The following is a 16,936-nucleotide window of genomic DNA, read 5'->3' on the forward strand; positions in this document are numbered from 1 at the left end:
GCCTCTACTTCCAGCGGCCCCCAGGCAAGTTGAGTTTGAGACCTCTGATATAAACTGACCTTTTCCAATCCTGTGGCCACTGTTGAATTTTCCAAATTTGCTGGCATACTGAGTGTAGCACTTTTACTGCATCGTCTTTTAGGATTTTGAATAGCTCAGCTGGAATACTGTCACCTCCACTAGCTTTGTTGTTGCTCAGACTTCCTAAGACCCATTTGACTTCATACTCCAGGATGTCTGGCTCGAGGTCAGTGACCACCCCATCATGGTTATCAGGGATGTTAAGCTCTTTCTTGTATAGTTCTTCTGTGTAATCTTGTCACCTCTTCTTAATCTCTTCTGCCTCTGTTAGGTCCCTGCCATTTTGGTCCTTTATCATGCCCATCTTTGCATGAAACATTCCCTTCATATCTCCAATTTTCTTGATGAGATCTCTGGTCCTCCCTATTCTATTGTTTTCTTCTATTTCTTTGAACTGTTCATTTAAGAAGGCATTCTTATCTCTTCTAGCTATTCTCTGGAATTCTGCATTCAATTGTGTGTATCTTTCTCTTTCCCCCTTGCCTTTAGCTTCCCTTCTTTCCTCAGCTATTTGAAAAGCTTCCTCAGACTGCCATTTTGCTTTCTTGAATTTCTTTTTCTTTGGGATGGTTTTAGTTGCTACCTCTTGTTCAATGTTGCAAACCTCTGTCCATAGTTCTTCAGGCACTCTGTCTATCGGATCTAATTCCTTAAATCTATTTGTCACCTCTACTGTATATTCATCAGGGATATGATTTAGGTCATACCTGAGTGGCCTAGTGCTTTTCCCTACTTTCTTCAATTTAAGCCTAAATTTTGCAACAAGAAGCTCATGATCTGAGCCACAGTCAGCTCCTGGTCTAGTTTTTACTGACTGTATAGAGCTTCTCCATCTTTGGCTGCAGAGCACATAGTCAATCTGATTTCTGTGTTGACTGTCTGGTGATGTCCATGTGTAGAGTCGTCTCTTGGGTTGTTGGAAAAGAGTGTTTGCTATGACCAGCATGTTCTCTTGACAAAATTTTACCAGCCTGTGCCCTGCTTCATTTTGTACTCCAAGGCCAAACTTGCCTGTTATTCCGGTTATTTTTTGGCTTCCTACTTTAGTATTCCAATCCCCCATGATGAGAAGGACATCATTTTTGGGTGTTAATTCTAGAAGGTGTTGTAGGCCTTCATAGAATGGGTCAACTTCAGCCTCTTCAGCACCAGTGGTTGGGGCATAGACTTGGACTACTGTAATGTTGAATGGTTTGCCTTGGATTCGAACTGAGATCATTGTCATTTTGGAGATTGTATCCCAGTACTGCTTTTCCTACTCTTTTATTGACTATGAAGGCTACTCCATTTCTTCTGAGGGATTCTTGCCCACAGTAGTATATATGATGGCCATCAAGGTGAAATTCACCCATTCCTATCCATTTTAGTTCACTGCTTCCTAAGATGTCGATGTTCAGTCTTGTCATCTCTTGTTTGACCATGTCCAGCTTGCCTTGATTCATGGATCTTACATTCCAGGTTCCCATGGAGTATAGATCTTTGCAGCATCAGACTTTCCTTTCACCACCAGATACATCTGCAACTGAGTGTCCTTTTGGCTTTGACCCAGATGCTTCATTCTTTCTGGGGCTACTAGTACTAGCCCTCTGCTCTTCCCCAGTAGCATATTGGACACCTTCCGACCTGATGGGCTCATCTTCCAGCGTCATATCTTTTTGCCTTTTGGTATTGTCCATGGAGTTTTCATGGCAAAGATACTGGAGTGGGTTGCCATTTCCTTCTCCAATGGATCACGTTTTGTCAGAGCTCTCTGCTATGACCTGTCCGTCTTGGGTGGCCCTGCACGGCATAGCTCATAGCTTCATTGAGCTACACAAGACCCTGCGCCACGACAAGGCAGTGATCCATGAAGGAGAAATAAATAAATAAACTGCTTCTAATGTAAATACCACCAAATGGTAGGGCAAAAAGCAAAGGTTGGATATGGCATGTGCCTGGTCAGGAATTGTTTTGCTTTCATTTTTGCCTGGAGAGGGAAATTCCAGAGTTCAATGGCAACTGCTTCTAATGTAAATATGCCACGGAAAGGAAGGGCAAAGGGGAAGTACATGAAAGGCCGTGCAAATCACAGAAGGGATTTTCAAAGACAGGTTTCGATTCCCTTTTTGCTTGGCATTGAGGCACGAGGTCAGATGACTGGTGAGTCATCTGAGAGCCCCTCACACAAGGGCAGGCTCAGCAGCGGTATTACACCAACGATGGGACTAGATGATCGGGATTCCCCTCTCTGCCCTACCTTGCTCCTCCCCCTTCATTCGCTCTTCTTTAAAACCAGATACTTCCTGTAGAGCAAAGGCAATCTCAGAAAACCAGCTGAGTTTGCATTTCAGAAAAAGATTAAGGAAGCTTCCGTGGAAGAATCGAAGGAAGGAGAGGAAGGAGCTTGGCGCAAGATCAGGTAATGTCTGCTTTTTCAGGAGAAATAGCCAGGATTAAACCACCTTAAAGGTTCTTCGGGCTTTTAAGCAGAACTGCAAAACTTGGCTGCTTCTATTTTCAAGAAAAAGCCATTGTGTGGTCTTGACCAAGAATGTTTCTCCTACCTAGATTTGACTCCTGCTGGTTTTCTACAGCATTTTCAGCCGGCAAATAGCATCCAGGGATGGGGTGTTCTGCTACCCACTCCACTTCTTGAATGGCTTCCTTTTCTTTAAAATAAGAACAACCTGGTTAAGCATTCTTTCTTCAACGCATACATAAAACCACATATATACTTTCCTCCTTAGGCTGGGGCAGCAAAGCACTGCTGTCTTGGTAGTTTCCTTAACCCAGTAAGCATTACCTTAGTGTGCTTTCAGGGTTCTTGGTACTTACCACCAAAAGGTATTGTGCAGGTATTTCAAATTTCTTCCTTAATGGATTTGTCCATTATTTTTCTGGGAAAACACAGAAGGCTACAACAGGGGGCTTGTCTGGAAGTACCTTTACTTTGCAGCGCTCAGGTCCTTGCATTATTACTACTTACTGCTGCCATGAATGGTCCCCTTGTTAGTCCTGCACCAATTTTAAGCTTGAACTGAACTGCCACAGACCAATATTTTTGCCTTGCCTTGCCATTTTACACCCTTCTTGTCCTTCCCTGCACCCCTCTCCTTCCTAGCCATGTGTGCAGGTAGCCCTCAGCTGAGCCTCTGGTGATCTGCACTTTCATGCATAACGAAGTATGCTGTAGTCCGCAAAAGCTTCTGCCATAACAACCCACAAATTGGCCTCTAATTAACAACATCCTTTGTTGTTTTGCAGGACTGTGCCATTGAAGTGGCTTTTCCCTCCCAGAAGCATGGCTCTTTGGCTTTGGTCTCCCTTGGTTGTGGTCTTTCTTGGTTTTGGGGGTGCCCAAGATCTGGGCTTCGAGGCCTGCAAGCAGCAAGGTCTCAAAGTGCTGGAAGTGCTGCCTGGGGGTGGTTGGGACAACCTGCGCAATATGGAGATGGGGATGGTGATGAGCCTTAACTACTCTCTGTGCCGGACCACAGAAGATGGTGAATATCTTATCCCCAACAATGTCTTCGTGGTGCCGCTCAAGAAGAGCACGGTGGAAGTCCACTCGGAGCTTATACAGGACTGGCTGACCTATACTGATGCCTTTGCCTTCTCCATCAATGCTGAGGCTTCTTTCCTGTCTGTGCTCAATGGCAAATTCTCATACAGCTCTCAGCAGACCAAGATGCACAATGTCTATGATGAGACCTTCACCACAAGGGTGCAGGCACGATACCACATCTATTCCGTGAAAGCACAGCCGTCCTTCTCCTTGCACAAGGACTTTCGCCACCAGCTGGTGAACCTGGGCAACCACTTGGAGAACAACCAAAGCCGGGCCGCTGAGTACCTTGCAGAGATGCTCGTTCTCAACTACGGCACCCACGTCCTCACCAGTCTGGAGGCCGGTGCCAGCCTCATACAGGAGGACCAGGTGAAGCGCAGGTTTTTGTTAGACAAGCAGTCGGAGAAAGTAGGCATCACGGCCGCCGCATCAGCCACTTTTTTCAGCAAGATCAATGTGGGAATTAACCTCTCTGTGGATGCCTGGGATGACCTGACTAAGGGCTACTTGGCAAACACGGTGGATTCCAAGGTGGAGAGCTGGGGCAGCATGCCCTTCTACCCTGGCATCACTCTCCAGAAGTGGCAGGAGGGCATTGCCAATGGCTTAGTGGCCATAGGCAAGTCTGGGCTGCCTCTGCCCTTCTTCATCACCCCGGAGGCCTTGCCAGAACTGCCCGAACCCACCGTCCGGCGAGTAGCCAAGGCAGTGAAGAATGCCATCCGCCTCTATTACGCCGTCAACACTCACCCAGGCTGTGTCAAGCCAGATGCTAGCAACTTCAACTTCCAGGCCAACGTGGACGACGGGTCCTGCCACAAACCATACACCAACTTCAGCTTTGCCGGCGTCTTCCAGGAGTGCTATGGTGTGTCTGGCCCGGACACGGAGAGCCTTTGCCAGCCCTACCGCACCCCGAACCCGCTGACGGGAGACTACTCATGCCCGGACAACTATTCCGCCGTGCTGCTGCATGGGGAGCAGCGCACGGCCAGCACGCCCACGCAGGAGTGCCATAAGCAGTGCCACTCCTGCTGGCTGGTTTTCACCTGCTGCCGCACGGTGTGCGGGGTCCGTTATGTCCCCAGCACCATGCAGCTCAACGGCTACTGGTGTGCCGCAACAAGCTCCGTGCCTCAGGACTCGGGCTTCCTCTTTGGAGGGCTGTATAGCACCGGGAGCTTGAACCCGTTGACTGGCACTTATGCCTGCCCACCCTACTTCTTCCCACTGGTGCTGTTTGATGATTTCAAGGTGTGTGTCAGCGGAGACTATGAGATGGGATCCCGGTCCGCAATGCCCTTCGGTGGCTTCTTCAGCTGCAAGGCTGGCAACCCTTTGGCTGGGGTGCTGAAGGGGCAGAGCCCCGGGATGGTCCAGGATTTCTTCTTCCGGGGCTCGCCAACCAAATTCCCCATGAAGTGCCCAGTTGGATACAGCCAGCACAAGGCCTACTTGAGCGATGGCTGCCAGATTGACTATTGCTTGCAAGCGGGGGCCCTTTTTGCCCAGCAGCTGGCACCCATCCAGCTCCCACCCTTTTTGCGGGCACCATCCTCGAACCCCAACCCTCCAGAAGCCATCCTGGTGCGCCGCGAGGGTAACCAAGCCTGGGTGAAGATGCGTCAAAGCGGGAGCTGGAGGCTGGCCAATGCCACCGATGAGAAGGAAATGGCTCTTCTTTTCCAGGGAGAGGACGGCTCACAACTGACAGGGGGCTCCATTGCTGGAATTTCAGTGGCCACAGTGGCTATCTGCACAATTATTGTAGCTGTCATAGTTTATAGAATTCGGCGCTCCAAGACGAGAGGCTACCAGGAGGTTTCCTCAGCCTCTGAGCGTCTAGTAGAGGACCAAGGAACCTACGGAGCTACAGCAAGTCCTCCAGAACCCAGTGCTGTCTAATGGCTTTTTATGTGTACCCTGGAGCTACCCTGCATAGTTTCAGTGAGAGCGTATGAGTCCAGGAAAGGGGTGGGGGAAAAGAATAGTAATTGATGGGGTTGTGGGGAGCAAGCATTAACCCCAACATTGCCTAGTATTGAAATCCAGGTTTATGCAATGGTTTGGGGCTGCAGTGGTGGGAAGAGAAATAAACTTCCTCTAACACTTAATGCATACAGGTAAAATTAAGAAAAAGGAAATGAATGTAATGTAATGGCTTTAGCAAGTGCAATATTAGATTTCTGCAGGAATGAAGGGAAAAAAACGCAGAACTGATAACTAGAGTTCTACAGTGGAAAGGGAATAAATTACATTGAAATGGGGATAGTGAGACAGGTATGGAGGGAGGAGGTACATAGAAAGCAAAGGCTGGGGCGATGTGTAATCATAAAGGCAGAGCAACTCTTGTGGCAGCATATTAAGAGTTAAGGTGTTGCTTACATGAGGGTTTTTGTTTTATTGGTTGTACTTTTATTGTACCATGACTGTTGGAAAGCGATACCTGATCCTCTAACAAATAAGCAAGCTGAAGCACTGAGCAGAAACAAGATTCCTTTGGCCTTTTTCTAACTAATTCATTCTGAGATGTATGTATTTTTAGATATTTACTCCTTGTGCATTCCTGCAGTACTATATTATTGCTAATGAGCAGAGGCAACATGAGAGTGAAGCATTAAATCAGAGCAGGCAACTGAACTCATGCACACCTGGACTCATTGCAGGGGGTAGCTGTGCTAAATGGTCACAAGAAGAACCATTGCTTTGGTCTCACAGCATCTTCAAAAGGAACAAATTCAGCCTGGCACAAGCCTTTTGTGGGTACCTGCCCCCTACAGCAGGTACTCCTAGACTGTGATCCAGGGAAGCTCATGCCACAATAAATCTGGTCTTTAAAGTGCCACAACTCTACTGGATTCAGCACATGCAGATCCATTCAGTCATGAGAGGCTCAGGTCAAATACACCCAGCATTTCATTATGTGCTGATCCCTTTTACATACTGGGCCATCTTCGAAGTGTTCAGGGCCTTCATGAGGTATTATGTGTTCTTTCTGGTGAACTGATATGCAGTTATCCCATTTTATTCTCATAATGCCACCAGGGAGATCAGGCTGAGAGAGAAAATGACTTGCCACTACGCTTCACAGGTGAATGGAGAGTCAAGCTCAGTTATCTTTGGTCAATGTCCAGCATCCTGTCTAACGCATCACACCTGCTTGTTGAACAAAATACTTTTTATAACCCAGAAAGGAGGATGCAATCCTACACACACTTAACTGGGAATAAGCTGCACTGGAGTCATTGGGACATTTCTGAATGCAGGAAGATGCTGTATATCAGGTCAGGCCATTGACCCATCCAGCCCAAAGTTATCTGCTCTGCATGGATTGACTGTGGCTTTCTTCAGTCTTAGATGGGAATCCTTCCCTGCCCTGCCTGGAAATGCTAAGGATTGAACCCAGAACTATCTGCATAGGAAGCAGGCACTCAGCCACTGAATTGCCACCTGGGAACGTGCTTTGAATATCATTTGTACATACCCAGGCTTACAAATTCATTGACATCTTAGATCAAAGCCTTGCTTTTTAAACTGAGGGTTAACACAAACACTGTTACAGCCTTTCTTCCTCTTTTGTTACTCTTGTGTAAGCACAGGAAAGGGACTAATCCAAATTATGGCCTTGCATGGGAGGGCAGAGGGCTCTATCCCTCCTCCCCCACAGACAACGTGGGCCTTTTCTGGATCAGGGCCCCCATGCCTGCAATTATACTGCCAAGTGGTGGCCTCCGCCCAGAGATAGGATTAAAATCGTCTCTGTTGTCATGCACGACCCAATCTGGACTGGGCCACTTCTCACACGAAAGTAAAACAGAGCATTTCTTACTTAAAAGGTAAGGCCATATGAGTGATTATCTCATTTTATCAATAAGGCTCTGGGGAGATTGCACAACAGCTTAGCAGACAGTGTACAGACACATGACGCTTCTCGCACATCAGCACAGGGCTGACTCACTGCTTGCTGCAGCTGCTTTTGCTCAGGATGAAGCAACTGTTCCCATGCTTCATCAGGAGCCAAAGTCATGGGTGGGCACGTCCTGACATGGGGCTGACCCACATATGGTTCAGGACACTTTTGTTTGCCACTGGAACTGGCCATGAAAGCCTGGAAACTACTGTATTGCAGCCGCATTTACAGCTCTCTTTGCTCCTATCACTTTCTCATTTTTCCTCACTCTTTGGATTCAGATTGTAAATTCTTTGGTGGCAGAGTACTGGCTTTTGCTTGTATAGTTATGTTGAATGTCTTATAGATTGTGTCTGTTTAATATAGAGGCATGTGGCTATTTCTAAAAAACCGACTTCTTTAGAATTGACTAATCCTCGACTTCCCAGAACATTTATGGCATGTCTTGTTGATAAACACTTGCTAAAGGCACTTACCTGTTTATTCCTATGAAATGCCCAGGAGGTTAAAGCTAACTCATCTTGGACATCTCCTGAGGGTGAAAAGGAGACAAAAACTCATGGGTAGCCTGTTGCCCTGATGTGTGATGGAGGACACAGTCCTAGCGCCCGTGAGAAGCCTTGAGAAGAGAAGACTGTCAGGGGACATGATATCCCTCTATAAGTACCTCAAAGTCTGTCACAAAGAGGAAGGTCAAGATCTCTTCTTGCTGATGACAGAGTGTAGGACACGGAATAATCAAGTCAAGTTGCAACAACCCAGATTCAGGCTGGACATCAGGAAAAGCTTCCTGACTGTCAGAGCAATACAGCAGTGGAACCAGCTGCCTAGAGAGGTGGTGGCCTCTCCCACACTAGAGGCATTCAAAAAGAATGTGGGCAGCCATCTGAGAGGGATGGTGTGACTTGGTGTCCTGCAACAGCGGGGGGCTGGTCCCTATGGCCTTCTTGGCCCCTTCCGACTCTACTATTCTATGATTCTATGTGAGTGACATTCAGCTCCTGTCAGGTGGTTTTTGTACAGAGAGTGGGAGATAAGCTCCAGCTTGTCTTCATTTCAGACAGTCAAAGGTCCTGGACTGACCCTGTTTACACTCTTATTTCAGAAGTCAACATGATTATTATCAATTACTTTTATCATTCCTATATTGCCCATGAGATAATCAGTCCTTCTCATTCTCTTATAATGCTGTAAGGAGAGTCAATATTATTATTATTTTAAAGCCCAGCCAAAGCAATACTTAGTAGACAGATTGGTTTGTTTAAGCAAAAGCAACAAGAGCCGTGTGGCACTTTAAATGCTGACAAATTTATTCTGGCATAAGTATCTATGGACTATTGCTATAACCCTTTTGTATTTCAGCAATGAGGCAAATTGAAACATGCCCAATACTTAGTGGATAGGATTTAGAATCCATTGGTTCCAGATTTTGTTTCTGATAAACCTTGCGCTGAAGCAAAACAAGAGTGCAGTCTTACAGAAAAAGGGAAGCTTGAACTACCATAAGCATCAGCTCCACCACAGAAGCTGTTTGCCAGGCATTTGTCAAAGTGTTACTTAGTCTGAAACTGTCACATCTGACTGGCATATGAAATTACATTATGCTCAACAGCTAAATTAACTACGGAAATCCTCTTTCTCTTTTGCCAGGACAAAATGAGCAAACGTTTTGCCATAATATGGTTGCTAGAAGCCTGACACTGTAAGAAGAGCTTTAGACTTAAGATGGGACTCCTGATCTGAAGTCCTGCTTCCCATGTACACCTTAGAGATGCTAATGCTAGCATGACCTTTGGAGGTACACTCTTAGAGATGCTAATAATTTGCCTGTCCTGAAGGTTGTTTTTGTATTGTGTTCAACCCTATTTTTTACCCTAATGTGCCTATAGCAAACTGCCTACATCATCACTCACCTGATCTTCCAAAACTGTGTATGTAACTGATAGAATATAAAAGCATCTTGTACAGACTCCATCTTTGTAGTTCTTTTGTGGGCTGCCTACATGCCACATGTATTTCGTGTATGTCTGAATAAACTGTAAATGTTCTTTTGATTTTGCATCTCCAGTGGACTCTCTTTGGGTGTTTTTTCGCTCTTGCGGATGAACAAATCAATAGGTATTAAAGTTTACCTAACTTTAATAGGTAAACTCATGAAATCATTGACACATAGGTAGGCCAGAGAAAAACTCTCTTTTCTAGGAATCAGCATGTGTGCATCCTTGAAATGTTGCTGAAACCAACCAAGCATCATTCCAGAGAGGGCCAGTTGTCGACAGCAGCTCCAACAAAGGGCAATTTGCACCAACCTTCCCCATCCTCCTCCTTTTCTGCGTAATAGCAACCCACCCCTTTGGAGCATCTTCTTTCTGCTTTGGTATGCAGGCAGGAACGATCAGGATCACGCCATTGCAACTTTTTACTTCTGTAACCTATTAGAAAGTTGTGTGGTCCTTTAATGAGCAATGTATAAAAGGACTAAGGACTGCTCAGGTGTGCTATCTGGAATGATTCATTGGCCACTGGTTACTCTTGAGAATATATTTTTTAGAAGAAATTCTTCCCCTGTTGGGTATTTTGGGCATACGCACACCAGGGCATGGACCTAATTTGGTTAACATTGTCACTTCCTAATATTCACAGACTTAGTTAACGCATCCAGCTTGTTTGGCTTCAGACAGGATGTTTTGGTTGCTAGGCTCAGGGGTAACCCAGCCCTAAGCCCTCCGCTAGCTTGAGCAGGGGAGCAATAAAATAGGATGAACTTGAAAGCAGGAAATGTTCAGTTCAAAAGCTAAATAACTCTAAGTGCCCTTACGACAGCGGCACATTCTGGGCAGGTGGTGGCTGCAATTACATTTTATAACCCCAAAAAGTGAATAAATAACAATGAAATTCTCCACAAGTTCACCCTGAAGAAATTCAACACACACAGACACAAAACACCCACTGGAATATTTCAGTCTGACCACAAAGTGAGGATTTCCACTTAAAATGAAAGGTGGCAACATCAGAGGAAAGTGCAAATATGGGAGCAGCCTAATATGAAAGACTCTGAACCATACAGAATTTAAAAGCTAAAAATTAATAGAATTAATTCTTGATGATCAGAAGCCAAATTATGAAACTGCTCATCATGACAGGCTTTGGTTTTGACAGCAATGTGAACGCCTAGCTTTGCTTGTTAATAACTTAGGGAATTAACTAGAAGTTTTGACCTTTGTAATAGGCTAATAAACTTAGACCTGCTTTGTACATATTGGACAGATCTGTTTCATTTTGTGTTTATACTGTTTCAAAAAAGGCCCCAGCTCCGATTGAGGTAACATGGAAAGAAAAGCAGCAGAGCAGGGATTAACAACTTTTTGAAGGTTTTCACGCAAAGTCACCCTTGAGCAGCACAATGGATGGGAAACAGTCCATTCAGTTAAGTCAGTTAATTGTCAACATAAGACAATGTTCATGGGAACATTGTCAAAGCTAATCAGGTCTGAGCTAAATATGTTATTTTCCCAAATGGCCAGCTTCAGTGATAGATATTCACCCACTGTTTTACCTCAGTGCTCCTCAGCTAAGGTCACCACATACTTAGCTGAGTTTGTTTCAGCTCTCCATTGTACTGTGTGAGGAGGAAGGTGGCAGCTCAAGATATAAGGCAGACTCCCCCAAGATGTGTTAGACTACACCCCTGAAGGACTCAGGCAGCCCAGTCAGGTCCCAAGACTGAGCAATTTCCCGCCATGCGCTCCCAGCCCAACCTCCAGGTAGCCCAGCCTACCAGGTAAGCTCAGGGATTACCTGTGGGGGAGGGGGGAAATCAGACTTGTAGCTCCACAGTCCTGCAGAGCATCACCTTGGGAGACCGTGGCATGCAGGGTGGCCAGTGGCTCACACGTAGCAAATTGCAAGATCAGCATTTTGCGGTGCATTTTCTACTCTGTCTTTACTTATTTATCTAACTTAATATATTGCCATCCTGCCTCTTCTCCTTTCAAGGAACTCAAAGCAGCTTACATAACTCTCCTCCTCTCAGTCTTATCCTCACAACAACCATCCTGTGCAGTAGGTCAGGCTGTGAGTCTGTGACTGGCCCAGAGTCATCCAGTGCCCCCCAGTGCGCCTGAGTCCCGGCCCTGCACTCTTCACTACCACACCACATTGGCACCAAACAGGCTGGCTTAAGATTTGCTGCACGCAGAAAGGCATGAATGTCTGGGAGAATGGCTGCAACCTGCATGCACCAGTAACTTTGCTAGAGCTCAAGTATTTCTGTTAAAGTCACATTACTACAGGCATGTGATTGCTGTCACAGGACTATCTAGTGCAACTTTTGCACATTTGCAGAGGAATTTTGGCATGAGGGGCAGCTCTAATTCATTCTCCTTCTGCAGATCACCAGACCTATTTTATATTGCTTCAACCCTACCCTTCCACAGCGAACATGAACTGATTCATTAAACACCAAATAAGTGGCAAGTCAGCAATAATGGGATGGCAGGAACTTGTAGGAAAGTGAACAGTACAGGGCAACTTGTTGTTCCTTGAACTTTCACTGAACCGCTGAAGGACAATGACAGGGCGCAGCTTTATCACATTTCTTCCCTGCACATTTTGCTAGCAGTTGGATTTCATCCATTGCTTTACAATGGGCTACTGCCTTATTAAGCATAGAACCTTTTTCAATGATCAAAATGACCTTAACCAATTCATCAAACCATTTACAAGCTGCAAACTCATTAGATTGCAACATGTTTTTGTTTAGCAAAGTCGCATCTGACCCATCGCTACCCCATGGACTGGATCATATATTTGATGAAGATGATGGTATGATCTATTTCCAGACCCAAAATACCTTCACATTAGAGAACTCAACGAATATTAGGGTAATTTCTCTATTCTGTCATTCATAATATAAAAATGAAGCAGGATTTGTAATCATTACAAATTCCATATGTTTCCAAAGGTGTAAAAACTTGCACGTTGGTTGAATGGGGTTAGAGTAGGAAAGAGGTCTCCCATCCCACAAAGAAGCCCCTGGTGCACCTGCAGAAATGTTTGGGCGTTGTAGGAAGACTGCTGCGGGAGTTTCAGCCTGCTGTATAGCTCAGGCCAGGGCATGTTTCGGAAGGTGCCTTGGATCCAAATTGCCCTTGCCTCCTTGGCAAAACAAATCAGGGCCCCAACCTTCTCCGGCTGTGCCTTGGCCCCGGCGGGAGCAAGCTATCAGGTCTCTGGAAATGGTGGGTGGTCTGTCCTCAGATCCTACCTCTACCCAAGGACTTCCCTGAAAGTTGCTTCTACTTAAACTGACCACAGACAGAAACATACAGAATTCCTGTATCCAAGTTGTGCGGAGAACGGCATTTTTCCATTCCGGGGAATTTACATCTGGGAATTTCCTCATCCACACAAAGGTACAGAAGGGTTGTCCTCACTGTAATCCAACCGTGGTGTGTCCCTTCCAGTGGTTGTTTGCTCAGTGAATGAGTCACGGCTTAATGCTACCCAAAGGCATTTTATATTATTGCTGTTGTTCACACCACCACTATCAGCTTGTTTTCTTGTGAGGAATCCATAATCCTCCACTCCATTTTTATCCTCACAACAACCACCCTGTGAGGTAGGTTAGGCTAAGAGTGAGTGACTGGCCTGAAGACACCCAGTGAGCTTCATGGCTGAGTGGGGACTAGAACCCAGGATCCCCAAGTTCCAGTCCAAGACTCTAACCACCACACCATACTGGCTTATACCCTCTCACCTCCCTAATCCCAGATAAATGAGAATTCTTTACAAGATTTTTGTGCTATCTTCTCATTCTAAAAACTGAATGCACAGGGCATGGACTAGCATCAAAAGAATCAAAACAATCCATAACAATAAAAACAAATTACAAAATGCAGACAAATATGGGAAAATAGAAGCTTGTCAAAGGGGGAAAATACCTGGGTGAGGGGCAGGGAATATATTCCAGAGGAAAGGAAAATCAGGCTCAAGTCTTGTGTAGCAGAAAGGTCTTCAGTCACTGGTGGAAACATAGCAAGGGGGTTGGGGCAAGTGGATGTCCCTGGAAAGGAATTTCATTCAACAAGGAAAGACTAATTTGAAAGTTTTCAAATCAGTGCTCTCTGCTGGTAGCAAGAAGATTTGCACCCCTCCTTTCAAATCCCAAAGAAGATTCAGCCTGAAGTATTCCATATTTTAAATTTATTTTGCAATTTGAATCATCACTGCAAATACACTGTAATAAATAGATATATAAAGCATATTTTTGTTAAAGATAAAACACATTTAACAAAATAATTTTTAGGCACTTTGATCAATAATAATGGCTCTCACCCAATTAATGAAAGCTTAATCGATGCATGAGTGTGTGAAGATTAATCGGTTAAATAGCTGATTCGATTTGCACATGAGTAAAACAATCCTTGTGATCCAAAACCCCTCCAAGTATTTCGATTTTAGATTAAGCATATGACTATGATAGTAGCAGGCACAATCACAACAATGGCATTCCCTGCAGTATATGAGAAAGGGAAAAATGCCTCTTCTCAGATCTACAATTTTTATATTTACTTGCATGAAAAGTAATACCCTGGGCAACATCCACTGTTATACAAGTGGCTCGCACTCAAGCAATGGCATTTTCTCATCTTTCCTCCTCCCTGCATTCCATTGCATATGCCCAGCATCAGCCCTGGAGGGTTTCCCAGACCTTTGGAGCAGACTGTGGGGGCAGGCAATGGATGAACACATTTGGCTAGAGGATGACCAGTCGGATTTCATCCAGTATTTAAAAAATAGTGCTGCCTGATTAATCACGGGACACCTTTTTTAATCAGTCAAAATAGCTTTTAGTCAATTAATCTAACAGATTGCAACTTTATTAAGTGGCTAGATTAATCGGCACTATTCATGCATGCTAACAATGACCTACTTTTTCCAGACAGAAATGTCTTCTTGCAGGAAGAGGCTTTGTATGCGTAATATTTTCACAGCACTTCCAAGGGACAGAGCACAAAAGTTAATGGGGATGATGTTTCTGACCACAATATTAAAATGAGGGAACACCCACAATCATGCGATTCCATACATTCTAAAGGTGCAAAAACTTGCTAGAATAGACACATCTCATGTAAAAAAAAAAAAAAAAAATAAATATCGATATTCAAGTCAGTAACAGCACTGAGGTTAAGGCAATCTCTAAAGAGAAATGAAATGGATATCTTTCCTAAAATGTTTAAGGACTGGATCCACAATGACCCAGAACAGTACTCTGCTAATTAAAAGCAGAAGGTATGGGAGGTCATTTTCACTGCTTCCTCTTCTTCCCCCAAAACATCCTAAGATTCTGTTCTGGAGGCTTGGGGGGACCCCAAGAACCAGGCGGGAGGGGGTACCAGGGCTGCAGGAGGAAGGGGACCTCCCTCTCCCCATTCCTCTTCCCGTTCACCCCTGCTAGATCCAAGCCAAGGAATCCTTCCATCCACAGAACAATGAAGATTGGATTCAACTCCATGAAACAACATTGTTCTATAAAATATAGTAGGGAGCAAATAGCTGCTTGAAAAAATCCTTGTGATCATGCATTCAGAAGTGTTCTCATGGTCCAATTCTAATGGAATGAAGTTTTGGGTTTAGAGTAGCTGCTGTGTAAAGAACCTATGGAAGCCCCAGACCTGCAATTGTAATACCCTAATTCTTCCAAGGGTGCTTCCAGGTGAGATTTTTATCAAGCCATTGGCTACCAAATTTTATGAGGGATGGGCAGGCATGTCTTCTGCTTTTAACCTTCTCTTGTTTACCCAGCACTTCTTCCATTCCATCCCTGCTTACTCTGGAAAATGTGTCCAGGATGAAAATTATAAGGCACATGCCTTGTAATTGTTAGTTCGAAGACACCACCAATTCAAAGGACCCCAGGAACTGGGGTATTCTTGGAAGTTCATAGCTTGTGCAAAAACAGACACAATTTTGTACAGCATATGCTAGCTGAAATCAGAAGTTGGAAATTTCAGTTTCAAAGACTATGGAGTATATGAGGGAGGGAGGGGGAGAGATGAGTGAGACAGGATTTGCAATTGAGTCCAATGCTCATAAAGCGGACCTCTGTGCACCATGGTTCTCCTTTGTAATCTTTACAGCCCAAACTGAGTATATTTACTCAGGAGTACATCCCACTGAGTGCAACAGGAATTCTCTTCTCCTCCCACAAGTAAGTATGCCGCAGACCTTATCACTACATTCCCTTTGCGCAAACCTTTTATTGTTTTTTCCATTACATTTCTCTTTTCTTCCGTCATCAAAATATTGCAAATCTAGAAAGAGATGACTCCCTATCAGTTAAACAAGTTGATAAATATTTATGCAAAAAGCATGCTTTTTTTTTTACCAACTCCCACATATTTTTAGTCTAGGACCAAAATCTGATAGTCTGGTGTACTTCTATACCACATACATGAATGCATCTTCACAAACAAACCTGTCCTTCCACTTTAAGAGGAGATGGGGAGATGGCCTGGAAAATTACCATGTCTCCATCCTCTCTCTTTTGTGCACCAAGTAAAGTTTCTGTTCTTCTTTATTTGTTCACAGTCATCCAGTAAAAACTCCTCCTCCAAATAAAATCAGTCCTCAAATCCAGAGACTAATTTATTCCTGTCTGGACTATAATACACTTTCATTTTTGTTCTTCTGCCTTAAACAGACAAGATTGTAAATTTTTCAGAATCCCAGTTGGCTTTTCATGCCCAATTGTTGTCTGAACCGGAAGGAAGCTGAATATTTAGAAGAATGACTCCATGGGTTTCATTTCTACTGAATATTTCAAAAGCGCAGAACCAGTGCAGTTTTAAAAAGAACAAAAGCCACTCGTATTTATAGTGCAGTTGGCATGGATTAAAAAAGGATACACATGCATAATTTAGGGAGCAAATTCACATTTTGGATTAAGATTTCCCACTGGCCCAAAAACAACAACTCCCCTCCCCTCTCCTGCATCCACAGCAGCTCATTTAAGTCAAACTTTGCAGTCTTATCCATTTTGCTTAGAACTAATTCTTACTACATCATTATGTGAAGGCCTGGGAAAATCCCCCACAAGAAAAAAAAGCAAAACCCCATGGGAGACAATTATTTCTACTCTCCCTGGACAAACAAACAAACAAACCCTATGGGAAAAAAAATCTGATTTTTGTAAAAAAGTCCCCCCCCCCCAGATATTTATATCCTTAATCAGGTTCAATGGCATTTATTTCAAAGTAAGGGTCCACAGATTGGCTGTGTAACTATATCCAAACATCACTGTTTCCAGATGGGGTGTCCATAGCACACAAGGTCTTTTCAAGGCCCGGAACGACTTGGAGCACATGCAAAATTGTGCATTTTTTATCCTGTGGGCC

General features: G+C 44.5%; 1 protein-coding gene across 1 annotated transcript; it reads left to right on the forward strand.

The window, feature by feature from the left end:
• Positions 1-2,418: 2,418 nt before the first annotated feature.
• Positions 2,419-8,261, forward strand: LOC123018574 (macrophage-expressed gene 1 protein-like). Its single transcript, XM_044420790.1, has 2 exons — positions 2,419-2,479; positions 3,325-8,261. Exon 2 carries the CDS (start codon positions 3,362-3,364, stop codon positions 5,531-5,533), a length of 2,172 nt encoding a protein of 723 aa, XP_044276725.1. The 5' UTR covers positions 2,419-2,479; positions 3,325-3,361; the 3' UTR covers positions 5,534-8,261.
• The last annotated feature ends 8,675 nt before the right edge of the window (positions 8,262-16,936 follow it).

The sequence above is a fragment of the Varanus komodoensis genome, unplaced genomic scaffold (assembly GCF_004798865.1).
Source record: "Varanus komodoensis strain SLA01 unplaced genomic scaffold, ASM479886v1 scaffold110, whole genome shotgun sequence".
In the NCBI taxonomy this organism is placed as follows: domain Eukaryota; kingdom Metazoa; phylum Chordata; class Lepidosauria; order Squamata; family Varanidae; genus Varanus; species Varanus komodoensis.